General features: G+C 37.9%; 1 protein-coding gene across 10 annotated transcripts in view; it reads right to left on the minus strand.

Moving 5' to 3' along the window:
• COL19A1 (collagen type XIX alpha 1 chain) overlaps positions 1-24,659 on the minus strand; it is a 189,340-nt gene that overhangs the window by 145,803 nt on the left and 18,878 nt on the right. For 8 of the 10 annotated variants that reach the window (XM_071806921.1, XM_071806922.1, XM_065835265.2 and 5 more), the window contains 5 exons: positions 10,510-10,633; positions 9,825-10,100; positions 8,024-8,104; positions 5,863-5,988; positions 5,302-5,364 (listed from right to left, as the gene is read on the minus strand). In XM_071806921.1, coding sequence (XP_071663022.1) covers positions 5,302-5,364; positions 5,863-5,988; positions 8,024-8,104; positions 9,825-10,100; positions 10,510-10,633 — 670 coding nt within the window. The remainder of the gene's footprint in view (positions 1-5,301; positions 5,365-5,862; positions 5,989-8,023; positions 8,105-9,824; positions 10,101-10,509; positions 10,634-24,659) is intronic. The other 2 variants (XM_065835269.2, XM_065835270.2) reach the window with 1 other exon arrangement.

A 24,659-nucleotide genomic window follows, 5' to 3' on the forward strand; every position in this document is an offset into this window, starting at 1 on the left:
CACATTACTTTGTCTCCTAAATTGCAAATTTATTTAAAATATATTTACATTGTGATACAGAGTGGGATTAACTTCACACAGTAATATTTAATCTAGAAAATAAAGCCCTCAAGGAATTTTGAGAGGAGGAAAATATTTCCAGCAGTGTTCTGTACTAACAAGACACAGATCATGATTTAAATACTAAGATGAAAGTAAATGCACTTAATAAACAGAAAGAATGACATTAGTGTGGCTTAAAGCACACACTGCTAGAGTACTGCACTACACCATTGCTCTTGTCTACAATGGGGACACATTAGTTCAGCTAGAATGCATAGCCTGCGTCAGTTGTCAAAATGCTCCTTAACCAAAATCAGTTTCAGTTTTGCAAAATTTGGTTAAGTAAATTAGCTTTCCCAGTTTTCATCTCTGCATAGTTATATGTGCCAATAGAATCAAATGTCCAGGTAATAAAATATGTACTATCAAGAAAGAAATACCAGCACACTCTGAAGAGAATTGTTCCCAGCAGACAGTGTACTGGCAGCGTTTACAAAAATGATAAAGAGGAAGGTGAAAAGAGGTGGAAAAGAGGTGATGTGGAGTACTCATCCTTCAAACTAGATCTGTATAATTAATGTCAGAGGCAGTCCATGTAAGAAATTATGTACGCTAAAATTTAAAAATTAGATGTACAGACAGGTAAGCAGTTCTCATTATTATAAAACAGTGATAGAAGTATTTAGACCTTGAAAAAAAAAAAACCCTCATTAGGAACTGTTAGTTGATGAATACAAATAAATTCAAATTCAGAGAATTTGCCAAGAGTGAGACAAAAAATTCATCACAAAGACTGCATCGCTCTAAGGTTTCCCTGGCGCTGGGGAAGCAGCAGGGAGTATATAGCCCGAGAAGTATCACCCCTGTTTTCCTGGCAGTGCAGGGGCTCAGCCTCACCACGGCCTGAGCTGGTATTGCTGGTTTAGCCTCTGTGCTGGGCCCAGTGACTGCTGCCTCCCTGGTCCAGCTTCTGCTCTGGGGTTGGCCCCAATCGGGAGGGATGACACCCCCCAGCCCGCTGAGCACCTCAGAGTGCTGAGGACTCACTGCCACTCTCTCCGTTCCCTCTTGAGGAGGACTTAAGCTGCCAACCATAGGACTGAGATGAATACTGGAACAGTGAATATGGTAACATAGAAAAGAGGCACATATTTAAGGCTAGGGTTTTAAAGAGAGCAAATTAAACTGTATTACTAATGTTTTCCTTATTAATTTCATAATTTGGACTATAAAATGGTTAAAACGGTAAGTAGGACTATCAATAAATTCTTAGCTCCATAAGCATGGAGTGTTCCCTTCTGCCCATTATAAGATTTTTATCTACCAAGTACACTGGCAGTTCCCAACTTTGTCATAATTGACCGTCAGCCATATTTTGCCCAAAATTTTTCTTTTTCATGCATTCCAGCTTCTAGGTCCCTATCAATAACCTCTGCAACAAAAATCAGACCAGAAATGAACCATTCTCAAGGCTGCATTAAACTATAGATATGCTGTTGGTGGAATCAGGTGGACCTGGGTTATAAAAGGAATGACAGAAGGGAGGAAATTATGACTAGCAAGGAAAACAGGCAGAAAGAACAGACACCTCATTTGTTCTCCATGAGTTCTTTTTTCTTATCCTTCTATTACAAATATTTTCCTAGTACAACAATACATTGCATAAACCTATCACTACCAATCCTAAAATAGCCTTTTAAACATTTTTTTTCCTTAAGTAGAATTTGAATTAATGAAGCTCACTTGAATAGCAATACATTTCTCCATGGTGTGCATCAATAGGCACTCTAATGTTTGAAAGCACTCTGCCTCTGGCTTTTTGCTCCCTGCTGTATCTACAGCGTTAACCAATGACCTATTAACAGAGCTTGGAATGGTTTATTATTATATCAAAATATTTAATTCTCTTTGGATTTCAATTTAAGCTCTTTCATGGGCACTAAGTTTGCTTAAAAGAAACAAAAATTTAAAAGAGATAACATATAATTGCTTTTTTTAGCTTCTTTGATAGAGAAAATTACTTTGTATATTCAGTATATGTGTAATCATTCCAATTACTATGATCCATATTCTGTCTTCCTGAAGAATTTCTACATATTGAGGATAAAACGGAAACTTCACATTGAGATCAAAAGACATTTGGCAACTATGAATATATTTATAAGAGTCTTGAGTAGCTACCCTGTTTCCCCCAAAATAAGACAGGGTCTTATACAATTTTTGCTCCAAAAGATGCTTACTTTTTTACATGTATAGCTGCCTGGACACTATGTAAATTGACTTTTATTTTTTTTTTATGAACTGTAACTAGGGCTTATTTTTGCAGTTGGGCTTATATTTCAAACATCCTCAAAAATTCTGAAAAATCATGCTGGGTCTTATTTTCAGGGAAACAGGGTATATACCGTGCTGAAGCCATAGAAATTGCTTCCAAAACAGAAAAGATGGACAATTCCTCATTCAGATCAGCAGAAAAGGAAACCCAGTTCTACAGAACAGATACCAAAACGTGTGAAATCACAGGAGGCTTCCATCTGACTCGTGACAACCAGAAGCTTGTGAAATACACTGTGCTAAGAATCCATGAGAGTAACAGGGTATATTATTCAGGGATAACCTCAATTGCATACCTGGCTACTGCTGTCTCTCTGTTTTCATCCAACAGAAAAAAAACCAAACCAAACCAAACCCAACCCCCAAAAAAACCCCAACAAACAAACAAACAACCTATTGGACAGTCTAAAAAGTGTGTTTCAAGGGCAATGATCAGTAAGCAGCAAACAAAATCAGTCCTGGTGACTTTCCAAGTCTTAATTATTCAGACATTGAAGAACAGGAGGTTGTCCCTTGCTGCAGATCACTGCAAAAGCTGATCTCCCAGCAAATAAAATCCTGCAGAGCAAACATCCCTGGATCCAAGCTTGCACAGCAAACAAAAGGGACAGGGACTACTGCCCTTGAGGCAGGGGTGTCTGGTACCAAACAGAACAGTCTGGTCATTCAAGAAGGGAGACAGTCTTGAAACTGAGCAGCTTCTCCATCCTCAAAGCACCATCTCAAAGACAACAGAGATAACACTTCTATTGCTGAGTGAAGAACTGTCCTCATAATGTCCTCATGAAGCCATAATGGAAGGCCAGGCATACAAACAGGAAGGTCATACACACAAATGGAATAATTTTAATCAGTGACACTCCTGTACATTCAGATGGATGGACAGCTTGCCAGAGACACATCAATAGTTGCACGAATGCTTGTCCCCGTAAAAATACAGCACTCTAATCATTTGATCCCATAATACATTTTGTTGGACTTTGGCTCAGACCAGTTGAGAGGTCGTACAATGAGCCAAGAGTACAGGACTGCCAAGAGTACTGCCAAGTGTACAGGAATGAAGTGGAAACAGGCTCAAAACTAAATTCAAATGCCTAAAAATGGCTTATCAGGTATCATGCTTTGTACTGGTGATCACTTAAATATTTCTGAACAGGGAAAACAGTCTGATATTAGGGAACAACTATGTCAGCCTGAAGAGAAGTGCAATTTTGGGGGTCTTGAATATAACCTAACACTAATTTGTGTATGCAGAGACCTTCTCTGCTATTCCCATAGCAACAAAAAGACACGTACATTCAGTCATACAATTAATTACAGTGGATGGGAAATTGGAATGGGATAGTGTAAAATAAGAGGATAAGCAATGTTGTGCTGAACAAGAGATGATATCAATGAATCCAGAAATTTCCTAGGAAAGAAGCTGAAATATTAACATTAACTTGTTTTCACTTAGATCCTGCAATGGCATGGACATTTAAATAAAGTTAGCTGAATGCTAATAATAATATTATTTAGAAGTAAAAGAAAATTTAAAAAATTAGGAGCTGAGCTCAAACAAACGGGGAAACATAGGCTGGAAATCCATCAGAAAACTTACAGAAATCCCACTTTTTTTGTGACTGGCCAGCAAAATAATCAAGAAGCTGCCTATTTAATGCATAACACATTACAAAGCATTCAACCACAGACTGTAACTCTCCTATACATAATCTGGCAATAAATCACGTATCCTGCATTTCTGGAATGGTCTGGGGTCTTGCTGTCTCTCCACCTCTAATTATTGATGTAACAAGGCCATCATTGAGAACAAGAATTACTGAAAATTGCATAAATGCAGAAGCAAAGAAAAAAATGGTTCTAAGGCCTCAGAGAACGTGGCATTCAACTCCACCATGGCAGGCACTATTCAAGGCAGAATTTGTTTGCCCCCAAAGGTCAACAGTGAGACCATCCTTTTAATCACAGCAGTAATGTGCCCCCCACCCACCCCCAAATAAAAATACCCACCCCAAAGCTAGGATATAGCAAGTACTGGTCAATTATAAGGTAGATTCAAATTAAGCAGCTTTTTAGCTGTTCGCTGTACTACCTCTCACTTTAACCTGCTGAGTTTTTGAATTTTTTTAAATTTACATTCACAAATGTACATTTCCTATCATTAGGCTAAAGCTGCTGAGTTGCAATGGTTTATTCAAGTTGCCCCTTCTCTTAGCACAAGAAAAAAACACATTCCCAGACATGTTCTGATCCAGAATCTTCCAACCAAATGTAGAGAAAGGAGTGTGAAGGGAAAACATCTGATATGCTGACTTTTATTATTAGGAAACTCCCCAGCTAAGTAACACAAGGATGTCATGGTAAGGTTTACAGAACAAAATACAGAATCGGCCCAAGGAAAGAAGCCCTGACTGGCCTGTCCTAGGGGCTTCCCTATGGCAGGTGCCTCTCTGCAATCAAGAAAGTTTCAGCTAAGAGTAATGTCAAAGAATATACAGTGCTGAGGTCATGCAAGTGAATTCATACCCTCCTACTGATGACTGCAAGGATGAATCCACCACACAGGATTCTGTCCATCAGCAGTGATGTACACACATGACATAAGAAAATCCTTGTCACAGATGACACGACTTTTCTTTTTTTGGGTAAGAGGAGCAGGCAATAGGACATGCTGGGAGGGTTGGGTAGGCATGTGCTGCCCAGGCTGCCAAACTGTGTTGCCTGAGTTGATGAGGGGACTGCAAAGTCAGAGAGCTGTGGACTCCCTGCCAGGAAGCCTTTATAGAACCAGAGACCAACTGATACAGGATTTAACCTGTGTGCAGGGAGATTCCTTTAGGGAATAACAGAACCCAGAAAATTTATTTTAAAGAAAGAGAAGCCTAAGATAAAGATGTGAAAGAAGAAATGCAACTGATATTTTACCTTTTCACCTTTAATTCCTTTCTGGCCTGGCAAACCAGCTATGCCTGGCAATCCTGCTTCTCCCTGATTTTAAAAGAAATCAAAAATAAACAAAGAAGCAGATCCAAAATACGCATTTGGTTTGGTTTCCTTGTCTTTGTCACAAAAGTCTAGCAAAGCAAATGACTCACACTATATGTAAGGTAACACCCAGGAGAAGGATTTTTTTAAAAAGTATTATGTAGGAAATGATTTATTCTCAAGTAAAAACACTTACACTAAATATAATGCCTAAATATAATTTTCATTTTTACCATAGATCTTTTTCTTGATATATGTTCAAACAACTATACCTTACAGACCTCTGCAACTCTAACTAAATCTAAAACATACTGTTTCTTAACTGGGAAATGCAATGTAAGTACATTACAATGCTACAAACCAGTAAGATATTTTTTGTAACTATTAAACAAAACAAAACAAACAAAAAACCCCCAAAAACCAACCTTTTCTCTCTGTAAATACCTACCAGGATTAAACAGTGTGATGCACTAAAAAGCAAGCAATAGGAAAACGTCATACTTTATTTGGAAAGCAGTGGCATCCCTCTCTAGATTCTTGCTGCATTCCTGGAAGTGTGTATATTTTGCTGGCATGAACAGTCACTGGTGATGAAGTTGTAGCAAGTAATCTCTCCTCACCTGGGCACTAAAATAAAAAAGGTTTTCTGATTTTTTTGTCCACTTTGGTTATTAGATAAATACTATCTGAACACTATTTTCAAGTTACTTTCTGTTTTAATACTCATTTACACACCACATTACATGGAAGCTACAAATGCCAAACAGAAGAAAAACCTGTAGTCTTGATATTGTGATCCTTCTGTACTAAAATCAATGCTACTTAAAACTGATCTGACTGCCCCACTTCTTTCCTCCAAAAGAGCACAGATAGAGGAACAAAGCCTCCCAAAATGAGAAGTAGTGAAGCAGAAAATGCCCACGGGGGAAAAAAAAAAAGGTACTTCTCCGTGTCACCCTGTCCTCAACCCCCTGCCCTGAAATACAAAATGTCAGTTAGTGAGGGAAAATTCTGTCACTTTTTCTGTAATGAAACACTTTGGGCATGCACAGTTTGGAAACGAACAAAAAGCCCTGAAGCCAACATTGACCTGTCTGTAACTCATGAGAGCTGAGCCAACCTGAAGATACAGTACAGGACAAGTCAGCAGAACCTGATAAATTTCAGCAGCTCTCATTAAGTTGTAATGAGGTGTCCTGCGGAGCCTTCTGCCAAAGAAATTCCCACAGGATTTACAGCTTAGTGTAGGAATTTGTATCCAAGGGTAAATTCTTTCCCTTAAATCACTGACTATGTAGCCCTTATAATTGGTAAGGAAATAATGAAAAAAATAAATCAGAAAATGTAATGCTGTTTTCAACATGAAAGTCATAAACAAGTAGTCCATCATTTTTTACATCTCCAACATGGGACATAAAAATGAAACTGATGGTGCCTTAGCTATATAGCTAAAGGAATGTTTAAGATGCTATTATTAAGCCTATCCTTGATCTTTTTACATCCATAAATAATATGGGGTTTTTTGTTTGTTTTTACTTTCCTGCTACTGTGTCATAACTGCTAAATAAATTGTATTTCCATACACAAAGTGGGGAAATTCATTTCACTTATCTGTTAACTTATACACTCAAAAGAAAGCCAGCACTATGACCAAGAATACATTTTGAAATATATTTGAACAATATATTACTATTTTAAATTGAAATTTCCCTTTATAAATAAGATCAAACATCTTCCACACTTCTGAGCACCTATCAGTTGTCAGCTCCCACAAAGCCTTCTGCTCCTCTGTTCTTGGGCAGCTTTATCTATCCATTCCAGGTGCCCTATTCTCCCATTTCCTTGTGGACGGCATCAATTAGTCCTGCACGGTCTGAGGTTTTTTGCTGACTGCAGGCTGGGTGGTGACAGTAGTGCCCGCTATCTCAGAGAAGCCTGCTCTTACAGACTATTCATAACTAGCAGACCAATACTTCAACGTAATTCCCTTCTGAGGTTTTTGTTCGTTTGTTTCCTTCAAATGAGCTTGATTCAGCAAAACAATCACATCCTCAACTTCAAGCACTTCTATATTTCTAGCGTCTTCCAGTTTACACTGATTCTGTCTATCAAAACAAAATGGAAAAGTGAACCCTCTAAACTAAATCAATGTTTTCCCTTATGTTGAACAATATATACATCTCAGCATGTATGTTATAAAGAAAAAAGTATTTGCCAGTTATGAAACATCCATTCCTCCACATTAGCATATTGAAATAAGGGAAACAACCTCAACACCTTCCTATTTTTCTTCCCTTCCATTGCCATGCAGACACTAGATGCAACTGTCATTGAAATGGCCTCTGTTATTTGAAGCCATCCTGAGGTCATAGCAGTGATTTGTTTCCTACTCTCTGAGAATTCCTCAGTTACTAATTAGATATTAATCAATGTTAAGAAATGCATTTTAAAAGCACTAGCAGCATCTAGTGCCTTTTACTGAGGTTCCACTGTGTCATTTAGTTAGGCAGCAAGAAATAGCGTACCGTGACTCCGGATACGGGATTCATTTTTAGGAGGTATTAATCTAACACTTCTATTGAAATTTCTCTACAGCTCTTTAGTAAGAAACAATGAAGCCATTTCTTTTGCATTAACACTTTCATTTTAACAAATAACTTACCAGGTCTGCAGATATTTCACAACACGTATCTTCTGTTGCAAGCTTTGGATTACAATAAACTGTTAAGCGTTGAAGTTCAATCTATTACAAAATACAAAAGAAATTAATATGAGATGCAAAAACTGTGTTACAGCATGCATTTTCTTAGCTTTGCATAAGAAACTTTCTCTCTGAAACACCATGTATTTCTGAAACACTGGAAAAAGAGACAAATCCAAAACAATTACACAGCTCCTCACTTAAGGAACAGATTATGCCATTACATTGATGTAAATCACATTTTAGATTTAATTTATCTTCATGTATGTTGCATCCCTTTGTACTGCTCTTGCTATGCTACGTAGGCATTTTAGCCTTTCAGAGATGTGATTTTCTCCCACAATAAACTTGAGTAAAGGTTTGATAAACTCTGTCTCACATACATCTTCCATCACTTTGGACAGACCTTTGCCTGGACTTTACCACTGAATCACCTGAAGAACAAAATATATGAATTCTGTAGCTAAAGCTTCCTTGTCAGAGATTTTGGGTGGATTGGTGAGATGAACAGCATCTAATTTTTACAGTTTAATCTTGCCCTTGTATGCTTCTTTTTGCATCTGTTTTGCATCCTCTTATTTTCTCCCTCGTATTTGGTACTGAGAAGGGTGACTGTTGATACAGGATCTGCTCTGCTGCCTTCATCAGCTTTACGCCCAAAACGTTTTCCTGCAAATGTGGAAATTCCAACTGACAGCTTCCACTCAGAATTATCTAGCCCATGCCATGCAACCAATACAAGGTAAAAATAATCTGTTCCTTCTCCTGTTTGCTGCTTGGAAATGAGGAGATGGTACATACATTTCAAATAAAGCTGAACTTGGTCTTAGAAGACAAAATGAAGCATGAGCTTGGCCTCATAAAGTAAGAGTCCTGAGTCCAGACTGAAGTATTTAGGGCCTCACAGGACTGATTCCTTGCACAATGCCAGCTTGCAGTCACAATGTGTTCTTTCCATCTGGAACCGTGCAATGTGCATAATATAGCTGAAACTTTCAGATGGTCACTATAAACTCCAAGCCAGATGCTTTAAACCTGGTAAATGGCTGTCATTGTAACTAAAACAACTGACATTTCCTGGAGGTTTCTAATTACTTGCTGTGAGCTGTCTGCACAAGGAAAGAGAAAAGAGCATCTCTGGGACGGAACACAGCCCAGAATGTCACGGGGTTGCCTTTGGTAACTCTTGCACCAAAGGCTGTAGGAAACACACCTCCAGCCACTCCCTAATTCCTCCCCTTCCGAAGAGGGAGTGACAACTATGAACAATGTGCTCCCCCATTTCTGCATAGTCAAGTTGCCCTGGAACGGGGTACAATCTTGATACAAAGGTAATGCTTAATTTTTTTGTCTCCCCTTTATCACAAAGAGACAAACTGTAGCAGATGACTGATACAAACTTATAAATAAACCTCATAAAAAATCAAAAGAAAAATACCACCGGAAGTTATCTCTAAATGTAGTAATAACATGTCTGTCGTAAATACATGGTTCCTACTCCAAAGTGAATACAGAAAAGCAGACTCCTGAAACCAGGACTGAGTTTTTGCAGTTACTTTGGTAACAGAAGTTTTGCCTTAACAGATGCTACAGCACTAAATATTTAGAGAAAAAGACTTAAGGACTTCATATTAAGAGTACACACTCAAAAGTAATAACCAGTTTTGAACATTTTATCTTCATAATTCTTTAGGATAGTGTTAGTAAAAACATGGCTAAAACATGATTTCAAGTTATCTGGTTTTCCTTTCATGCTACTTACATCTACAGGCTTATCATCTGCAGCGCGAGAAGCAATCAGAGTCCTTCCCTGCAAGTCAATGGTGAATTTTTCATCAGTCTGCTTTCTCTCAATTAAATTACAATCCAAATAGAGGGAAATGATCCCCGACTGCACGCTAATACCAAGCTTATGCCACTGCCGATCAAACAATGGATAAATTTCTCGACTCTTAAACGTGTAGTGCAGTATATTTCCCTGAGCAGATTTGGTCATATACTCCACAACTTTTTTTGTACCATCCAGAAGGACAGAGATCTGAAAGAGAAGCAAAATAAAAGTAGAGACCATTTAAAAGTTAGGGTATAAGATTTAAAAACACATATAAACTATATATATACATAATAAAAATATTTCAACTACATAGACTGGGCAAGAATTATGTTATGAAGCATTCTTCTGTGTAACTTTGTAAATGCATATCAGCTAGAAATCATAACATTCCTTCTTATCTCAGTCCATAGTCTTAAGTCAATATATTTTTTAAAATTTCTGTTATTACCATGATAAATCACCAATTATTTCAGAGCAGCCTGTCTGTTCCATATAAACTGTAGCTAAATCCAGTGGCAAAACATCCACTAAGTTATATTTGCCATATTATATAAGGAAAAAAGAAACTAAAAAAAAAAACAAAACAAAAAACCAAAACAAAGATGACTCTAACCTCAGGTGTGTCATATTGATTTAAAACTTGCCATATATACCAACGCTCTTTCTTGGTATTTCGCCGTACACGGAACGTAGCAACTAGAGAGTATTCTTCAGGAAGCCCATTTGGAAATACTTGCCTACAATAGGAGAGAGGGAAAAAAGATCTCTTCTTATTCTTATACACACAAACACTGCTTGAAAGGAATGAACAGAAATAAAACCTAGTGAGAACAGGAAGCCAAATGCTCACTCACACAAATTCATGGGCTTCAGCACTTAGAAATCCGTCTTCTCAAAAGTACGATTCAGTCTATTTATAAGAATAAATGATTGAAGATTTTGCTAACTAACTTTTAGTTTAGTCTGTGATTACTATAAATAGGAGTCTTAAAAGACTTAGAAGACTGCTGCAAAGTGAACAGCACACATAAATGTATTTTAAAATACTGCTTTTCCCAATTTACTGCTTGGGATACTGGAACATGTTGCCCAAAGGGTTTGTGGGCTAATCCCCATCCTTGGAGACTTTCAAACCACAACTGAACAGGGCTCATCATAACCTAAGTTTCAAGTTGGTCCTGCTTTCAGCAGGGAGTTTTATCCAGTGACCTCCATGGGCAATGACTTGGATATCTTGAGTATCAGAACAGCTGGACTTGTGCAGGCTTGAACGAAAATAAGGAATGAAATTTCAAATTAATTACTTGCTGCTGTTTGATTTTGTTATTCCTTTCCTGCCTAAGATATGTCATTGCCTCTAAAAAAAAAGTCTGACTTGCTACTTATATCACAGAATGCAGTACAACACCACTTCTACAAAGTATTTGAAAAATTTGTATTTCAGAAAAAAATTAAATTAATCTGTAACTCAACTGTACAGAGTTCGGCAATTATTTAACATATACTATTTTTGTACTAAACAGATTAGAATTGTGGAATCAACTTTTTTCTGTTGAAGCTTCTTCATTTCAAATTATTTCTTTCCTCAGATAGAGGTGAGACAAATGAAAAGCACAGATGCAAACACTACACAATACACGAGTAGTGAGAGTATTAACATTGTTTTCTGAAAATGGTCAGGATGGCCCAACCAGCCACATTGCAAAAAACATTCCCTGGATCAGCATGGAGGAAACCTGAGGGCTCTACGCTGCAGAAAAATTTTCTCTGTTTGTCTTCTCATGATCATGTGAAGTAAATGGTTCAGTCCTAAAAAACTACAAATGGCATTACAATTACACAACAACATGCCGTAAAGGCAAAAAAACCCCTGCAACAACAAAACAACAACAAAAACGGAGAAGACAAAAAAAAGAGGAAAGCACCAGCTGACAGGAAAATAATCCCACAACCCTCCGAGAAATCAGTGCACTTCAGTTAACTTAGGATCTCAGGAAAAATACCTTCTATGTGGAGAAGCCTGCACTAAATCCTGCCAAAGATCTACTTTATGGACTAACACCTATTGAAGTCTCTTCTGTGGGAATCACACTTCTTTGGCTTATTTCCCACAGCTGATTCCTGTTTTATCCGAGGACCAAATTGGCTGCTCTCCCACATTGTTAGAGGACCCATATGCTCTGTTGTACAGCTACAGAAGTTTCAGTGTCAAAAGGCAAGGCAAAAGTGAACAGGCTTTGCAGCACTTAAATCTAGATTTCATACTGCACTGAATTTTAATTGTAGCATAAAAAATATGTTTATGATTTACAAAGAAAATACCTTCATTGGGCATCAGTAATCTGTGAGTATGTGTCTGCAGAGCAGTAAACTATCTGGACATGTAAACCATAGGGTTTACATGGTTTACAGCACCCCTGGCAAGCTAAGGACGTGTCATCTCAGGTTTACAGCTGTAACCTAGACAGGACATCTGGCTGTGGGAGCATCTGATTAGCTCTCCAGAGTCAATTAACTTTCCCAGCAAGTTCCATATTCGGAGACACGGGGGAGTTTATATTCATGGGCAAAGGGCAGACAACTGTGGAAGGGAAATATCAGAAGTCTCCATCGAATGAAAGAAGGGGAAACCACGATTGGTATGATAAGTCTGCCAAACAAACAGAAGTCATTGCTGGACGTGGTAGGCATTCTAGCAAATATGGAGCACTTTTTTGTTTCCTTTTTTTTTTTTCTTTTTTCTTGTAAACCTTGTTGCTTATTCCTGTAAGCCTCCCTGACACTTCAAGAGCTATCTAAATGAATGACAGTATTAGCCTTCCAAAAGTTTAAGTGTTTCTTTCAGAACTTTCTCAAAAAAAAATTGATTGTGAGTGCACATGATATAAAATTATCTTCCATAACTGGTTAATCAAAGTATTTGGGAAACAGGACAAGAGTTTAGGTACGGGCCAGCATTACAAACAGAGCAACAGTTCACTCTATGTTCTCTTACCTCGAACTGAGAGAGAAAACTGTATTGGGAGAAATGAGAAAAGCAGACAAGGTCAAGTTAATTCGTAAGGCCATGACACTAATTTCAGTGAAGTCAACTAAAGAGGTAAGATTTAAATAGAATTGAACCAATAATAAATTTAGTTAGACTCACAAAATAATTTAGGTAGGAAGGCACTTCTGGAGGCCAATGGGTCAAACCCCCTGCTAGAAGCAGGGCCAACCTGAAAATTACATCAAGTTGCTCTAAGTCCTGTCCAGCTGAGTTTTTGAAGTCTCCAAGAATGAAGATTATTCCAGAACCCTCTGGGAAACTTGTTCCAGTGTCTGACCAACAAACAACATGAATTCGCTATACAGCTACTGTATACCAAAGACATCACAAAAGCAATGTCATTATTCTGATAAGAGTTCTCATTATGTAAATATATGAACAATTCTTGGTGAACAAAAAGTCATTAACAGATGCTTTAAAGTGTGCACTTAGCACTCAACCCTTCCAGACAGATGGTGAAGGCAACAAGGAAAAAAATTAAGGGACAAAATGCTCAGAAAACCAGCATATTGTCTACTACTATCCACAATTTCCCCTATGCCCTTGCTCCCTGAATGGCTTCCAAACATAACAGAACAAAAAGAATGCATCTAGCGTTAAAGTGACTTAGGTATGGATGATAAGTAAGATACTATAGAAAAATGTAATCATTACTACCATGGCACCTCTTAGTGTTTAAAGTTTAGTTAAAAGTTCCTCAGGAATTGGAAAAGTATGTAAGTGTTTTAAACAACAAATATATGATGGAATCTGACAGGGGAGTAGGGTGAAGGGAATGAGGAAAGCCAGAACAAGAATGTGAACGTAAAACCTCATATCAGAACATGAGAAAAGGCAGAACAAAATTTTCCAGAATACTGAATTTGAAATTCAGATGGTCTTTGAATGTTTAATATACTGTTTCTCCTGGTTGCACCTACCAATATTTAAAAACTAATGAGAAAACTAAAGAGATGACATGTGCAGGGTAAAAACAGTAAAGAAGTAGCATGTTAATGAAAAATACAAAAGCAAGTTGTTCCATATATCAACAGCTCAACAAGCACTTCCTTGCTGAGTATTTACCCTTTCCATGTGGCACGGGAAAAGAACAATAGGAAAAGGAGAGAGAATAAATACGAAGGAAACCTGTATCAAGCTCACCTCAAGGTTTACAGACGTAAAGCACAAATACAGATGACATTAACTTAGGGTAGTACATCATAATGTCTAAGCCAAAAGCAGTAAGAGAGATGATAGTCTTAAGAAAGCCCTAACATTACAGAAATATGGATAGTAATTAATAAGTGTGCACAGTCATCTATAAAGATGACAAGAATGAACTTACAAGTTAAAACAGACAGGCGAAGGAGCGTATCCTTGGCATCTGGTCTCTGAACCAGGGGATGCTGAGATTTTTTTGTAAAAAAGTGTCTGAACCCAAATATACAGTCAGATATAAGAGCAAAAACATGAACCTGAGATTTTCCTCTCCCAGAAAATTTCCTTAACAGTGGGATAACAGTCAAGTTCACCCATTGCTGTTGAGTTTCCTTAGCTTAGGACAATCCAAACCAGATATCCTTCCTGGGTGTCTGCTCTAACCTTTAAGGCTATTTAAAAGGTCCTTTTTCCCTCTTCTACACTTAAGTGCTCATGACTGCTGTGGTTTGTGTTAAATTCAATGTTGTCCAAGCTTATCATGTGCCATCTAAGCACAGTCAATGGCTTAGGCACCTCTGGGGACACAGGCAGAGTTCAGACATCTCTACACACATCTTTGAATCACAATGAAACCTGGGTGGGGGTTACATGCCTGGCTGCTTAAGCCACAGTACTTCTGAGCTTCCCTGGAACTTGTGCCCAGATGCTGTGGGAAACCTGTTGTTCAAAATGATTCATTTTAGGTGCCACCAGGGGTTAGGTGGTGCTTGAGAGTAGGCAACTTGAATCGTTCTTCGAGACTTAGGCGCCCAAAGTCTGACTACATTATGTTTTAGGTGGAATTCAGACAGTTGGATTTTCTCCCTCTGTCCATGTTGTCAATAGTATATAATAAAAAATGAAAGTTGATGAATGGAGCGCTGTGTTCTCAAAGAGAAGCACACCCTTGGTGGAAACTGCTGAAAACAATAGCAGGAATTGAAGCACATGAACTGAATTCACAGACTTGAACTTGCACCACACCAGCCTGCTGGGTTGGGGCATACTGTAAATTACAGAAGCCCCAGCTGGCAGACTGAGGAGACCAAAGACAAGCAGCAGGAAAATCCCTAACAATCCAAGCTTTCACATCATACCTGTATATGTTCCAAATCCAGACATTCAGGTATCTCTTAGTGTTCCACAGGTTGAAGCACCAGGCAGATGCATCAAGAAAGTTAATAAATACATGCCAACTATCCTCTAACAACTATGTGCCACTCTATCAAAGCATAAGTATACTCAGAGTTACAAAGGCTTTTCTTGCATTCTCCTCTTTTGCTGGATTAAATGTAGCCATAATTTCTCCTAAAAATAGGTGCTATGGTCCAAGTACGGCTCAGACCATACATTATAAGGTTACTAAGAGAGCAGTTACAGGAATTTTGCATGAACTTTACAACTGTATTTGTGCATACCTTCCACTGTTGGTATGTTGATCAAGTATAGACTGATTTTTGACAAAGTATTTGCTCATCCACTTGTTTCCTCTAAAGTACTGAAAAATTCTTAAATGCAGATATCACCTGGTTCTGCTAGTGCTACCATGCTAAAAGAAGTAATTATGAATGAATTAACTCTGTATTCACTGTGCTATAAACAGTTTTAGTTCTATCTTTGTAAAGCAGCATTGAGTTACCCATATCAAATTTAGTAAGGCAATCCTTTATTTATCTTTTGTTTTTATTTTTAAAAAAGCACTAATGGAAAAGCAGTATCTATTTTTAAATCTTATGAACTGTGATTGTTCCATATCGAATGAGAATACACTACAGTGTATGATAAACTTCCGTATTTACAAGTATCAATGAAGCCTCCAGCTTGCTGAATATCTTCCAAGAAGAGAAAGATGAGCCAGCTTACATTTCCTGAGAGTGAAGTGAGAGATGTTTAGAGTTTATGGCAAGACATATCTTTTCCAGCTGACATATACCATTACCTGGTATATGTCACTTGTAACATGACAACGCTACAATAATTTGGTGACCAGAACTCAAGGAGTTGGTTTAAACAACTTTCCTATGGTGGGTAATGATTTATTTAGTACTATGTTGGTGGAGACACTGAAATCTTAACCTTTACATGTTTACTAAGGGATTTAAACTGTTATGAATAAAAAAGTAAAGCTCAGGTGACTAAATGAAAAAAAAAATCTCCCCATTATTCTCAATGTTTCTACATCAAATTACTATATTGTCCATTCTTTATTTTTGCCTAACTTTACTGGTATAATGGGAGAAGGGCAAATAACTAGAACAATTTACCAATCTCTGCCTAGAAAGGGTATTTTAAATTATTTTCAAATAAAAGTTAAGAACAGCTGTTTGTAACCCAGAATAAGAAATAATTTCCTTCCCATCCATCTTCCTCAAATCACATTAAGATGCACTATACAGTTTCATGTTACATTAGGCCTCAAGTTGTTTTCATACGACACATTATATGATGCAACTCAAAGGAAACTATTCAGACAGCTTAAGAGTTATTAATTACTAAGGGAGAGTACAACCCACTCAGAAAATGTACTGCTGAAAGCAAAGCTGCAAATTATTTTAACACAGAACAGGGATCTACCTAATATTTCATATACTTCAGCACACCTCTGCTTTCATTTACTGAACAGATATAGATTAGATGCCTCTTTTGATATGCAGCTTTAGAATTTTTTTTTTTTTGTGAAAGTCAATGTTATTGCTATAAAAACTTTAAAGAGCATTTTAAAAAGAAATATTGATTTGAAAGAGAAACAGAAATATCAAAATGGATATGCCCACTCAGGATACTTTTCTGCTAGGGTTTCCAACAGTATTCTGTATTCTTATTTACAGGAATTACTGGTGAACTCCCAGCCCTAATGAAGTCAAAGGCCAGTCTTCCATTGATTTGAAAGAGGTCAAGCTAATGAAATTATGTCTGCTTTCAAGTTTGGAAAATTTCTGTGCATTTTAACTTTTCTGAAAAGAATTTAAAAAAATAAATCAGCAGCAATAAGAACAACAGACTTAAAAGTAGTAACATATAATAATGGAAATTGGGCATGCAACAATTTTTCTTCTTATTTTCCTAAGCAAAATTCTACAGCCTTAATAAAGTTCTGAGAAAATTCAGGTCAACATGTAGGCTTTGGGAGTCTTTATCTTGTGGAAGACAACACTCAGCACTTCTGATACAGTTATACATTTGCCTTGATCAATGTGGATAATTGTTTTATGAACCAAATAGGTCTGAGAGCAACCAGTGAATTTTCCTTGTTCCTGGAAAATAAAAATAACCCTAGCAAAGCCTGAATGTTGCATAGTAAATTAAGCTGCTTTAATCAGTGCTAAGCATCTTTCCATGCAGAGGCATACGGAGTGACAAAGAACAACAGCCACAGCACCAGTGAACACTGTGTAGGAAGATGAGTAAGGGAAGGGGAGAAAGCCAGAACCCGACTAATTCAGCAAGCTAAAATTTTACTTACATTATCTCATACTCCAAAGGATCCTCCCACACCTGCACCAGTATAGACTCAATAAAACAGAACACAACAGAGTGGATCCAGACAACAGATATACTACACTAACCTGCCTTTTTCTGTACAAAGCAAGTAAAGGAAACATATAGGGTACTAAAAAGATTTAGGTTGGTTTTGCAGTGTACGGGCATTGAGATGTTCCTCCAGACACTTTTGAGCTCGACATCTAGTGCATGGTTACCTGTGATTCAGAAAGATTAAAGTCAACCTGTGTGACTCACTCAGGTCTTACACTAGATAGAGGTCTTGCATTCAGACTGTTTCTTTTCCTTAGGAGAGGACCAAAGAACAAACACACACACTGCTCTCACTGTCTGAAAGATGGGGAACACAAATGAGAAAAACATGGAACTCTAGTTCTTTCACAAAGGGAAAAAGACATTGCATTTGCTGTCTCCTAATCATGCAATTGCATGATACTTTCTAGTGCTCCTCTGCCCCATGCTGCTCACACCAGGTTGTTGGCATCACTTACTTACTGAGAAACACGCAGAGAGTTTCTAACATTGCTGCCAGAAAATTACCAAATCCAGTCTCTGTTGTCCCAGCCTGTTTTTTCAACCTGGTTCTTCTCATACACTTTTTCAGTAGTTGTGGCAGCCAGGTAACATCTCTGTAGCAGATACTGATGTGTCAGTAGTTGATACCTTCAATTCCATCTATTCCTCCTCACACAGACGTTACAATAAGAAGTTGCATTCAGTCTACTGGTTTTAGAGTCTTGTGAATATAGTGATGTTTCTCATACCAAGTGCCCTTTCATTGAGCATTTCTCCACATTCTATGGATGCTAAATCTGCTCATGTATCAAAGTTAAATAATGTCAGTTAGAGCTCCTTCCAGTACCAGCATCAAGCTCCCTATCAAAGCTACATTGAATATACAAAATTAACTCAAAATAAAACGGTCACTTTTGAAGTCTCATCATTCCTCGTCAGGAATCATGCTCCTCCTAGATGTACACCTCATTCTCTTTTCCTTTCTGTAGCTGAATGTAGAACATGACACACATGAGCCCTCCCATTCCCATTTTTCTAACAGGTTTCTACTCCTGGAATTCACTCTAGGGAATGAAACCTCCCTGCATGCATGCAAATACAGTCTTATTATGCACCATGAATGTTCCAGAAATCTTCAGTGCTTTCCTTATTCAGAACCACACTAGTAAACCGACTGCCTCTATAAGGAAACTAACCAGGGTCTGACATATTTCTGATAAGCAATCCACAAAAAAAGAACAAAACCTTCTCTTTGGGCATTAATGGTAAAATATGGAGAAGTCTGATCATCCATCTGTTTCTTCTGTGTCTTGTGACTGTCTCCTAAGACATGGTCTTTGTTTAAAATTTAAAGTTAGGATGTGCCTGAAAGAATGTCAGAGATTTAAGTTTTCTTCAAGTCATTCGAGAATTATATCCAGATTTTTGGCATTTTTATGTAATCTCTCAAGGCCATTTTGCTGTGCTCAGTGTCCTAAAATCTAATTGTGGTGTTCTTTCTTTCAAGTGTGGCCACCATCAAGAGAAGAGGATGTGAACTTAAGCACTTTTAAAGGAACTTTACATACTTCTTTTAACATCGACACCTGTCTTTATTTAGACATTTTATGAGCAGCTCCATAATTCATGTGGTCCTTCTAGTTTGCTCCCAGAAATGGAACAAAGACAACAGGTCTTGTTATTGGAGTCTCTGAAGCCAATGAGATATTAAGTGCTTATGCTAAATGTGATTATCTACAATGGAATGGAGTTATTCAGTTGATTAAGAAACCCTCTAAATATGTTAGAGAAAAAAAATAATTACTGTAACCTCTGAAAATCAACTGGCAGTGAAAATTGCATGCATTTTTACACTCTTCCTACCCTGAAGCAAGATCTGTGGTGCAGTGTTAATGATTTGTAGATCTCAGTGGTTGCTTTTGTCTGGAAAAGCAAAGAAAATTCAGCCTACTATAGAGGATTTGTTGATTGGAGGACATGATCATTTCAGTCTGAATATAGACAATGGACATCATACTTTGGAAAGGAGGGAGGAAATGAGGAATGGTGTTCCCTATTTCTTGGCCTATATAGCCATATAATCTTCTCTAGAGGAAGAAATCTAAGCATTCGCCTATCCTTGGAGGTTTTCACAGCCAATTTACTAGCACTGTACAGACATTTGTACAGGTATCTAGTGACACTAGCTGATGCCAGAAACAGAATGGTCTTTTTAGTTTGGTGCACAGGAGCTGCATGCTGAGAGATTCTCACCGTCTGCCTTCTCACGCTGTTCTTGTGAGAGCTACTTTGTGTATTTCTGCAGGATGTTGCTCTACCCAACCTACTATGTTGTTTCCTTAGGGCCCTTAATTTCTTCCTGTTTAGTCTCGCCCCATCCCAAATTTTTAGTAGCTTTTTGCAATGAAGCAATGGAACAAGCAGTAGCAAAGTTAACTGTTGACTATACTTGAAATAGGGTCCCCCCCTTCCTTCACAGAATCACAGAATGTTAGGGATTGGAAGGGACCTCAAAAGATCATCTAGTCCAATCCCCCTGCCAGAGCAGGAACACCTAGATGAGGTTACACAGGAATGTGTCCAGGTGGGGTTTGAATGTCTCCAGAGTAGGAGACTCTACAACCTCCCTGGGCAGCCTGTTCCAGTGCTCTGTCACTCTCACTGAGAAGAAGTTTCTTCTCAAATTTAAGTGGAACCTCTTGTGTTCCAGTTTGAACCCATTACCCCTTGTCTTACCATTGGTTGTAACTGATAAGAGCCTGGCTCCATCCTCATGACATTTGCCCTTTATGTATTTGTAAACATTAATGAGGTCACCCCTCAGTCTCCACACTAAGGAGACCCAGCTTCCTCAGCCTTTCCTCATAAGGGAGATGCTCCACTCCCTCAATCATCTTTGCTGCCCTGCACTGGACTCTCTCCAGCAGTTCCCTGTCCTTCTTGAACTGAGGGGCCCAGAACTGGACACAATATTCCAGATGTGGTCTCACCAGGGCAGAGTAGAGGGGAAGGAGAACCTCTCTCAACCTTCCCTGCTTTGTTCGGCTAGGTCCTAGACAACCCTGGCTGATACTAAAAGGCAAAGCATTTCTCAGTCCAGCATCCCTTTTCTGAAAACCCTGAGTGCTCACAGTGAACACAACAGTGTGACTGGCAGTGGTAAGGGAGAGCTACAAGAACTGCTGTATGGAGTGCAGCTGAACCAAGCAGAGTGAGGCTTTTTTCCTAATCTCCTCAAAAAATTGCTTGGATAACTGGTCTCCTCGTCAGCATGCAGGACTGCCTACAAATAAACTACCTCTAAGCTAAAATCACAAGAAGTGCTTGAGAATAAAGACACAGGCAACACTGAAGGTACTACAGCCTATGACACTGTTACAGATGGATATATCTACCCATCTTGCTTCCAGCTGATCTCCCCAAAAAAACAGAAGGCATAAGAGGAGAGGATTGAATTACCAACAGAAGAGCACAGAGTAGGAAAGATGGTTAATGATACCAGATACCAGGGTCTGACCTGAAATAAGTAGCTGTCAGCTGCAAGAGTGAAGCTACAGAGAGAGAACGTGGTTTTGCTTTAACACCCCCTACACACAGCATGACTAGTCTATGAATATTTAAGCCTGGTGTTCTGCTTACAATTTGAAGGATAACTAGATAAATAACGTGCTCTTTTACAGTTTGTAAAACCTGTTAACATTTATAGATTCTAAGTGAATGAATATGAAAAATAAAAGCTTAAATTTTTTTTTGCATCACATAGAAAGACTTAGTAGAATTTTCAGAAACTGGAAATTATCACTTTTTTGAGAGAAAAAAAAGAGTACATACAGCTTACCCTGCATCTCTCAAGCTAAGAAACATCAACATTGCATTGCTATCTGCTGAATCATAGCTATGTTTAATAGGATGGGCCAAGGATCTGTGACCTGTTCCTATCAGACCTAGCTGGGAAACAGCCAGGTATTTCCTTTAAAGGGCTAGGAGAGAAAGCAAAAAAAGCTTGTAAAGAGAGACGGGGTCTTGCACCAGGCCAATGACAGATGTGTTGAAAGGAGGCTTCAAGCTTCAGATAAGTCAATGAACATTTTACTTAGATTTTTCATAAGCTTCACATCAAAAGAATCCACCAAACCCAACTTGAAAGAACTGTGGATATTACCAGGAGGCCTTCTCAGGCTGGGCAAAGGGGCCAGATGCCTTATATCCAAACAAGGAAGTTTGGTATGCTGGGAATTCACAAACTTTTCTCAGAACAGCAAAGCCTTCACCATACAAAATCTTTGCATTAAAACAATGCACGCTTATTCATTAACTATAACTTAGTTGGAGGTTGGATCATCTCAGTAACTTCTACATGAAAGTAACAGAACTAGAATAAACAATGATCTTATTTTTCAATGGTTAGGCTGAGACTGAAATCTTCACTGCTGATGAAAATTCTAGGAACATTGTATTACCTACTACAAACCTCAGGTTAGTAGATGAAGTGTGGAAGAGTTATGACAGCAAAGAAAATATCACTAATATTTTGCATTGTGTAAAATTGTAAAATTTAAGCATGCAATAAGATACAAGCAATATTATGGGAGTTTTAAAAAGAAAATACTTTGTTCCCTCACCATTCCATGAAAAAAACCCAGCATTTTGATGAATTTGCTCTTACCCTGTAAATTAGTTGGTTGACAATGGAATTAAGTACCCAATATTCTAAGAATCTATATTCTTACAGAAGAAAATCCATTAACAGTATAGTCTATAATAGAATCCCAGAGTGGCTGACTTTGGGAGGGACCTCTGGTCCAACTCCCCCTGCTCAGGTAGTGTCACCTAGACACAGTTGGAGAGGAGCACACATTTACTTGTGTATGAGAACAAAATCAATCCAACATGAGCTCTTTAAAGACATGACATTTAACTGCTATGACAGAAGTTAGAAAAAATGTAAAAAAATGTAATGTTAAGCATAATATGAATTGATATTAGTAGAGCTAACTGGTCCTTAAGGAGAGCAACGAGGCAAGATTGTGTTATAACTCTTTAGTCTTTCAAGAACTCCAATCAGTTAATGAGTCATGACTTTTCATTTCCATGAAATCATATCAGTTATCTTGAAGCACAAATTGTTTTTTTAGTGCTTCTAACACTTTCATAACAAACAAAATTTAAGGTTATGTAATTTCCTGGTAGCAAAGCATTTCTTTCTCCACATAGGAACAGTGATACAACCATTCATCACTTCCTAAATTTAAAGAGAGTCCTGTGGAAATGAAAGTAATCTATAAAAAGATAGAAATAGTTTCAAAGTCTATGCTCCTTTTTGAGTAAGCACAGATGTCTGACTGCATTTCTTGCATCTAGCATTTTCAGACATTCAAGTTATCATATAGTTTCATTACTGAACTACCACTACTCACTACTACGTATCTTCTATGTTTTGTCCTGTTGTTGTACATTTTCTTCTAGTGTCCCCATCCATATGATTATTCTTATGAGTTACTGTCTTTATCGCATATTGTCCACAGTTCAAATAGGAATGAAACAACCTATGCGAAACATTCTCAGTGACCTAATTTCACAGGAGATTTTTTTTTTCTAAAAAGGACAACCAATTGCCCTAGAAGACTCCCCTCCCAAAACACCTCGTTTCCAAATAACACCTTTACCTATAAAATGGTGAGTGTTATCTACTGATCCTGTACAAGTCAGACGCTAGATGTCAATCCTGAGTGACAACAATAATTTCATGCTGCAAATACATGTGCTGTACTTCAAAGTAGGCACATCCAGCATGGAGCGTCTCAATTCCAAGAGTTGGGCCTGGAAGTGCACTTCTTCCCCCCTGTTATGGTATGTGCTCCTGGTGAATACCATTCTCTTTTCATGCTTAGTTTCATAGATTAATTTAAATTGGCAGTCGTCTAGCATTCTGAACTGCTCATTTAGAGACAGATCCAGTAAGATAAAAAATGAGGTGATTGGAGTCACAGCAGCTTGATGGTGCTACCTGCGTGGTTACCTCTCAGGAGAGGTCCAAAGTAAACCTCACATTTCTTAGCCATAAAATAGTCATTGCTGTTGTATGGGATATGCATTCAACACTATCAGTCATCAATGCTGCGCACCGTAGATTATGACTATACACATTTCTTACTAAACTCTCAGCAGAGTTCATAGAGAAAAATGAGTAAAAGAGATAAATTGAAGTTTTTCAAGGACTTCAACATGAATGTTGCTGTCATGGATGTAGCAATAAGCAGCAGCCTAATCCCAAAAATAAAAGATACATGCATTTTCGTATGACAATTACAAGCCGAATGCCATATGAGGAACTATCAACAAATTATTCAAATCCTGCATTTTCATGCTCAATCCCAGAATATTTTTAGGATTTATTTTTTAATAGAATTCTGAGATTCTGCAACTCATCACATTGACTAAGTAAACCCCCATGATATCTTGCACATGGTTCTGCTAACACACCAATATCTGTACATAAGGAATTTATTTCTATAGATTGCAAACTGTTCTTCATCTTGAAGTTTATGAAATCATTCCAGTTTTGAAATGAGTTGGTGACACGACAAATATTCACTTGAGACAAGGTTGCAATCAGCAAACTTTGTACGCTTATGACTGAAATCAAGTTGATGCACAGACCTCCAAGTGAAAAATCCAGGGCATGGACTGTACTGTTAATGCAAAATCAAATAAGTATTTTTAAAAATTTGGCAATTTATCTCTGTAAATAAAAGATGTTTCATAGCACGATGATGAAAACTGCAAAGAGCTAATCACAAAGAAATGCTAGAGGCCAAAAATCTTTCACAATCAACTGAAAATAAATGAAAATCAGTGTAATGAAAAAAGCACTAGGCAGTTTCACTGTGAGAAAGCCCATGAACTATTTTTAGACAGAAAAACTAAAAACTCAGATGCAAGGTGGGGGAAGGGAATGATATTTCTATGACATCTTTAAACAAAAAAGCCCCATTATAGACACAGATGTATCAGCA

This window comes from Patagioenas fasciata, chromosome 3 (genome assembly GCF_037038585.1).
Source record: "Patagioenas fasciata isolate bPatFas1 chromosome 3, bPatFas1.hap1, whole genome shotgun sequence".
In the NCBI taxonomy this organism is placed as follows: Eukaryota; Metazoa; Chordata; class Aves; order Columbiformes; family Columbidae; genus Patagioenas; species Patagioenas fasciata.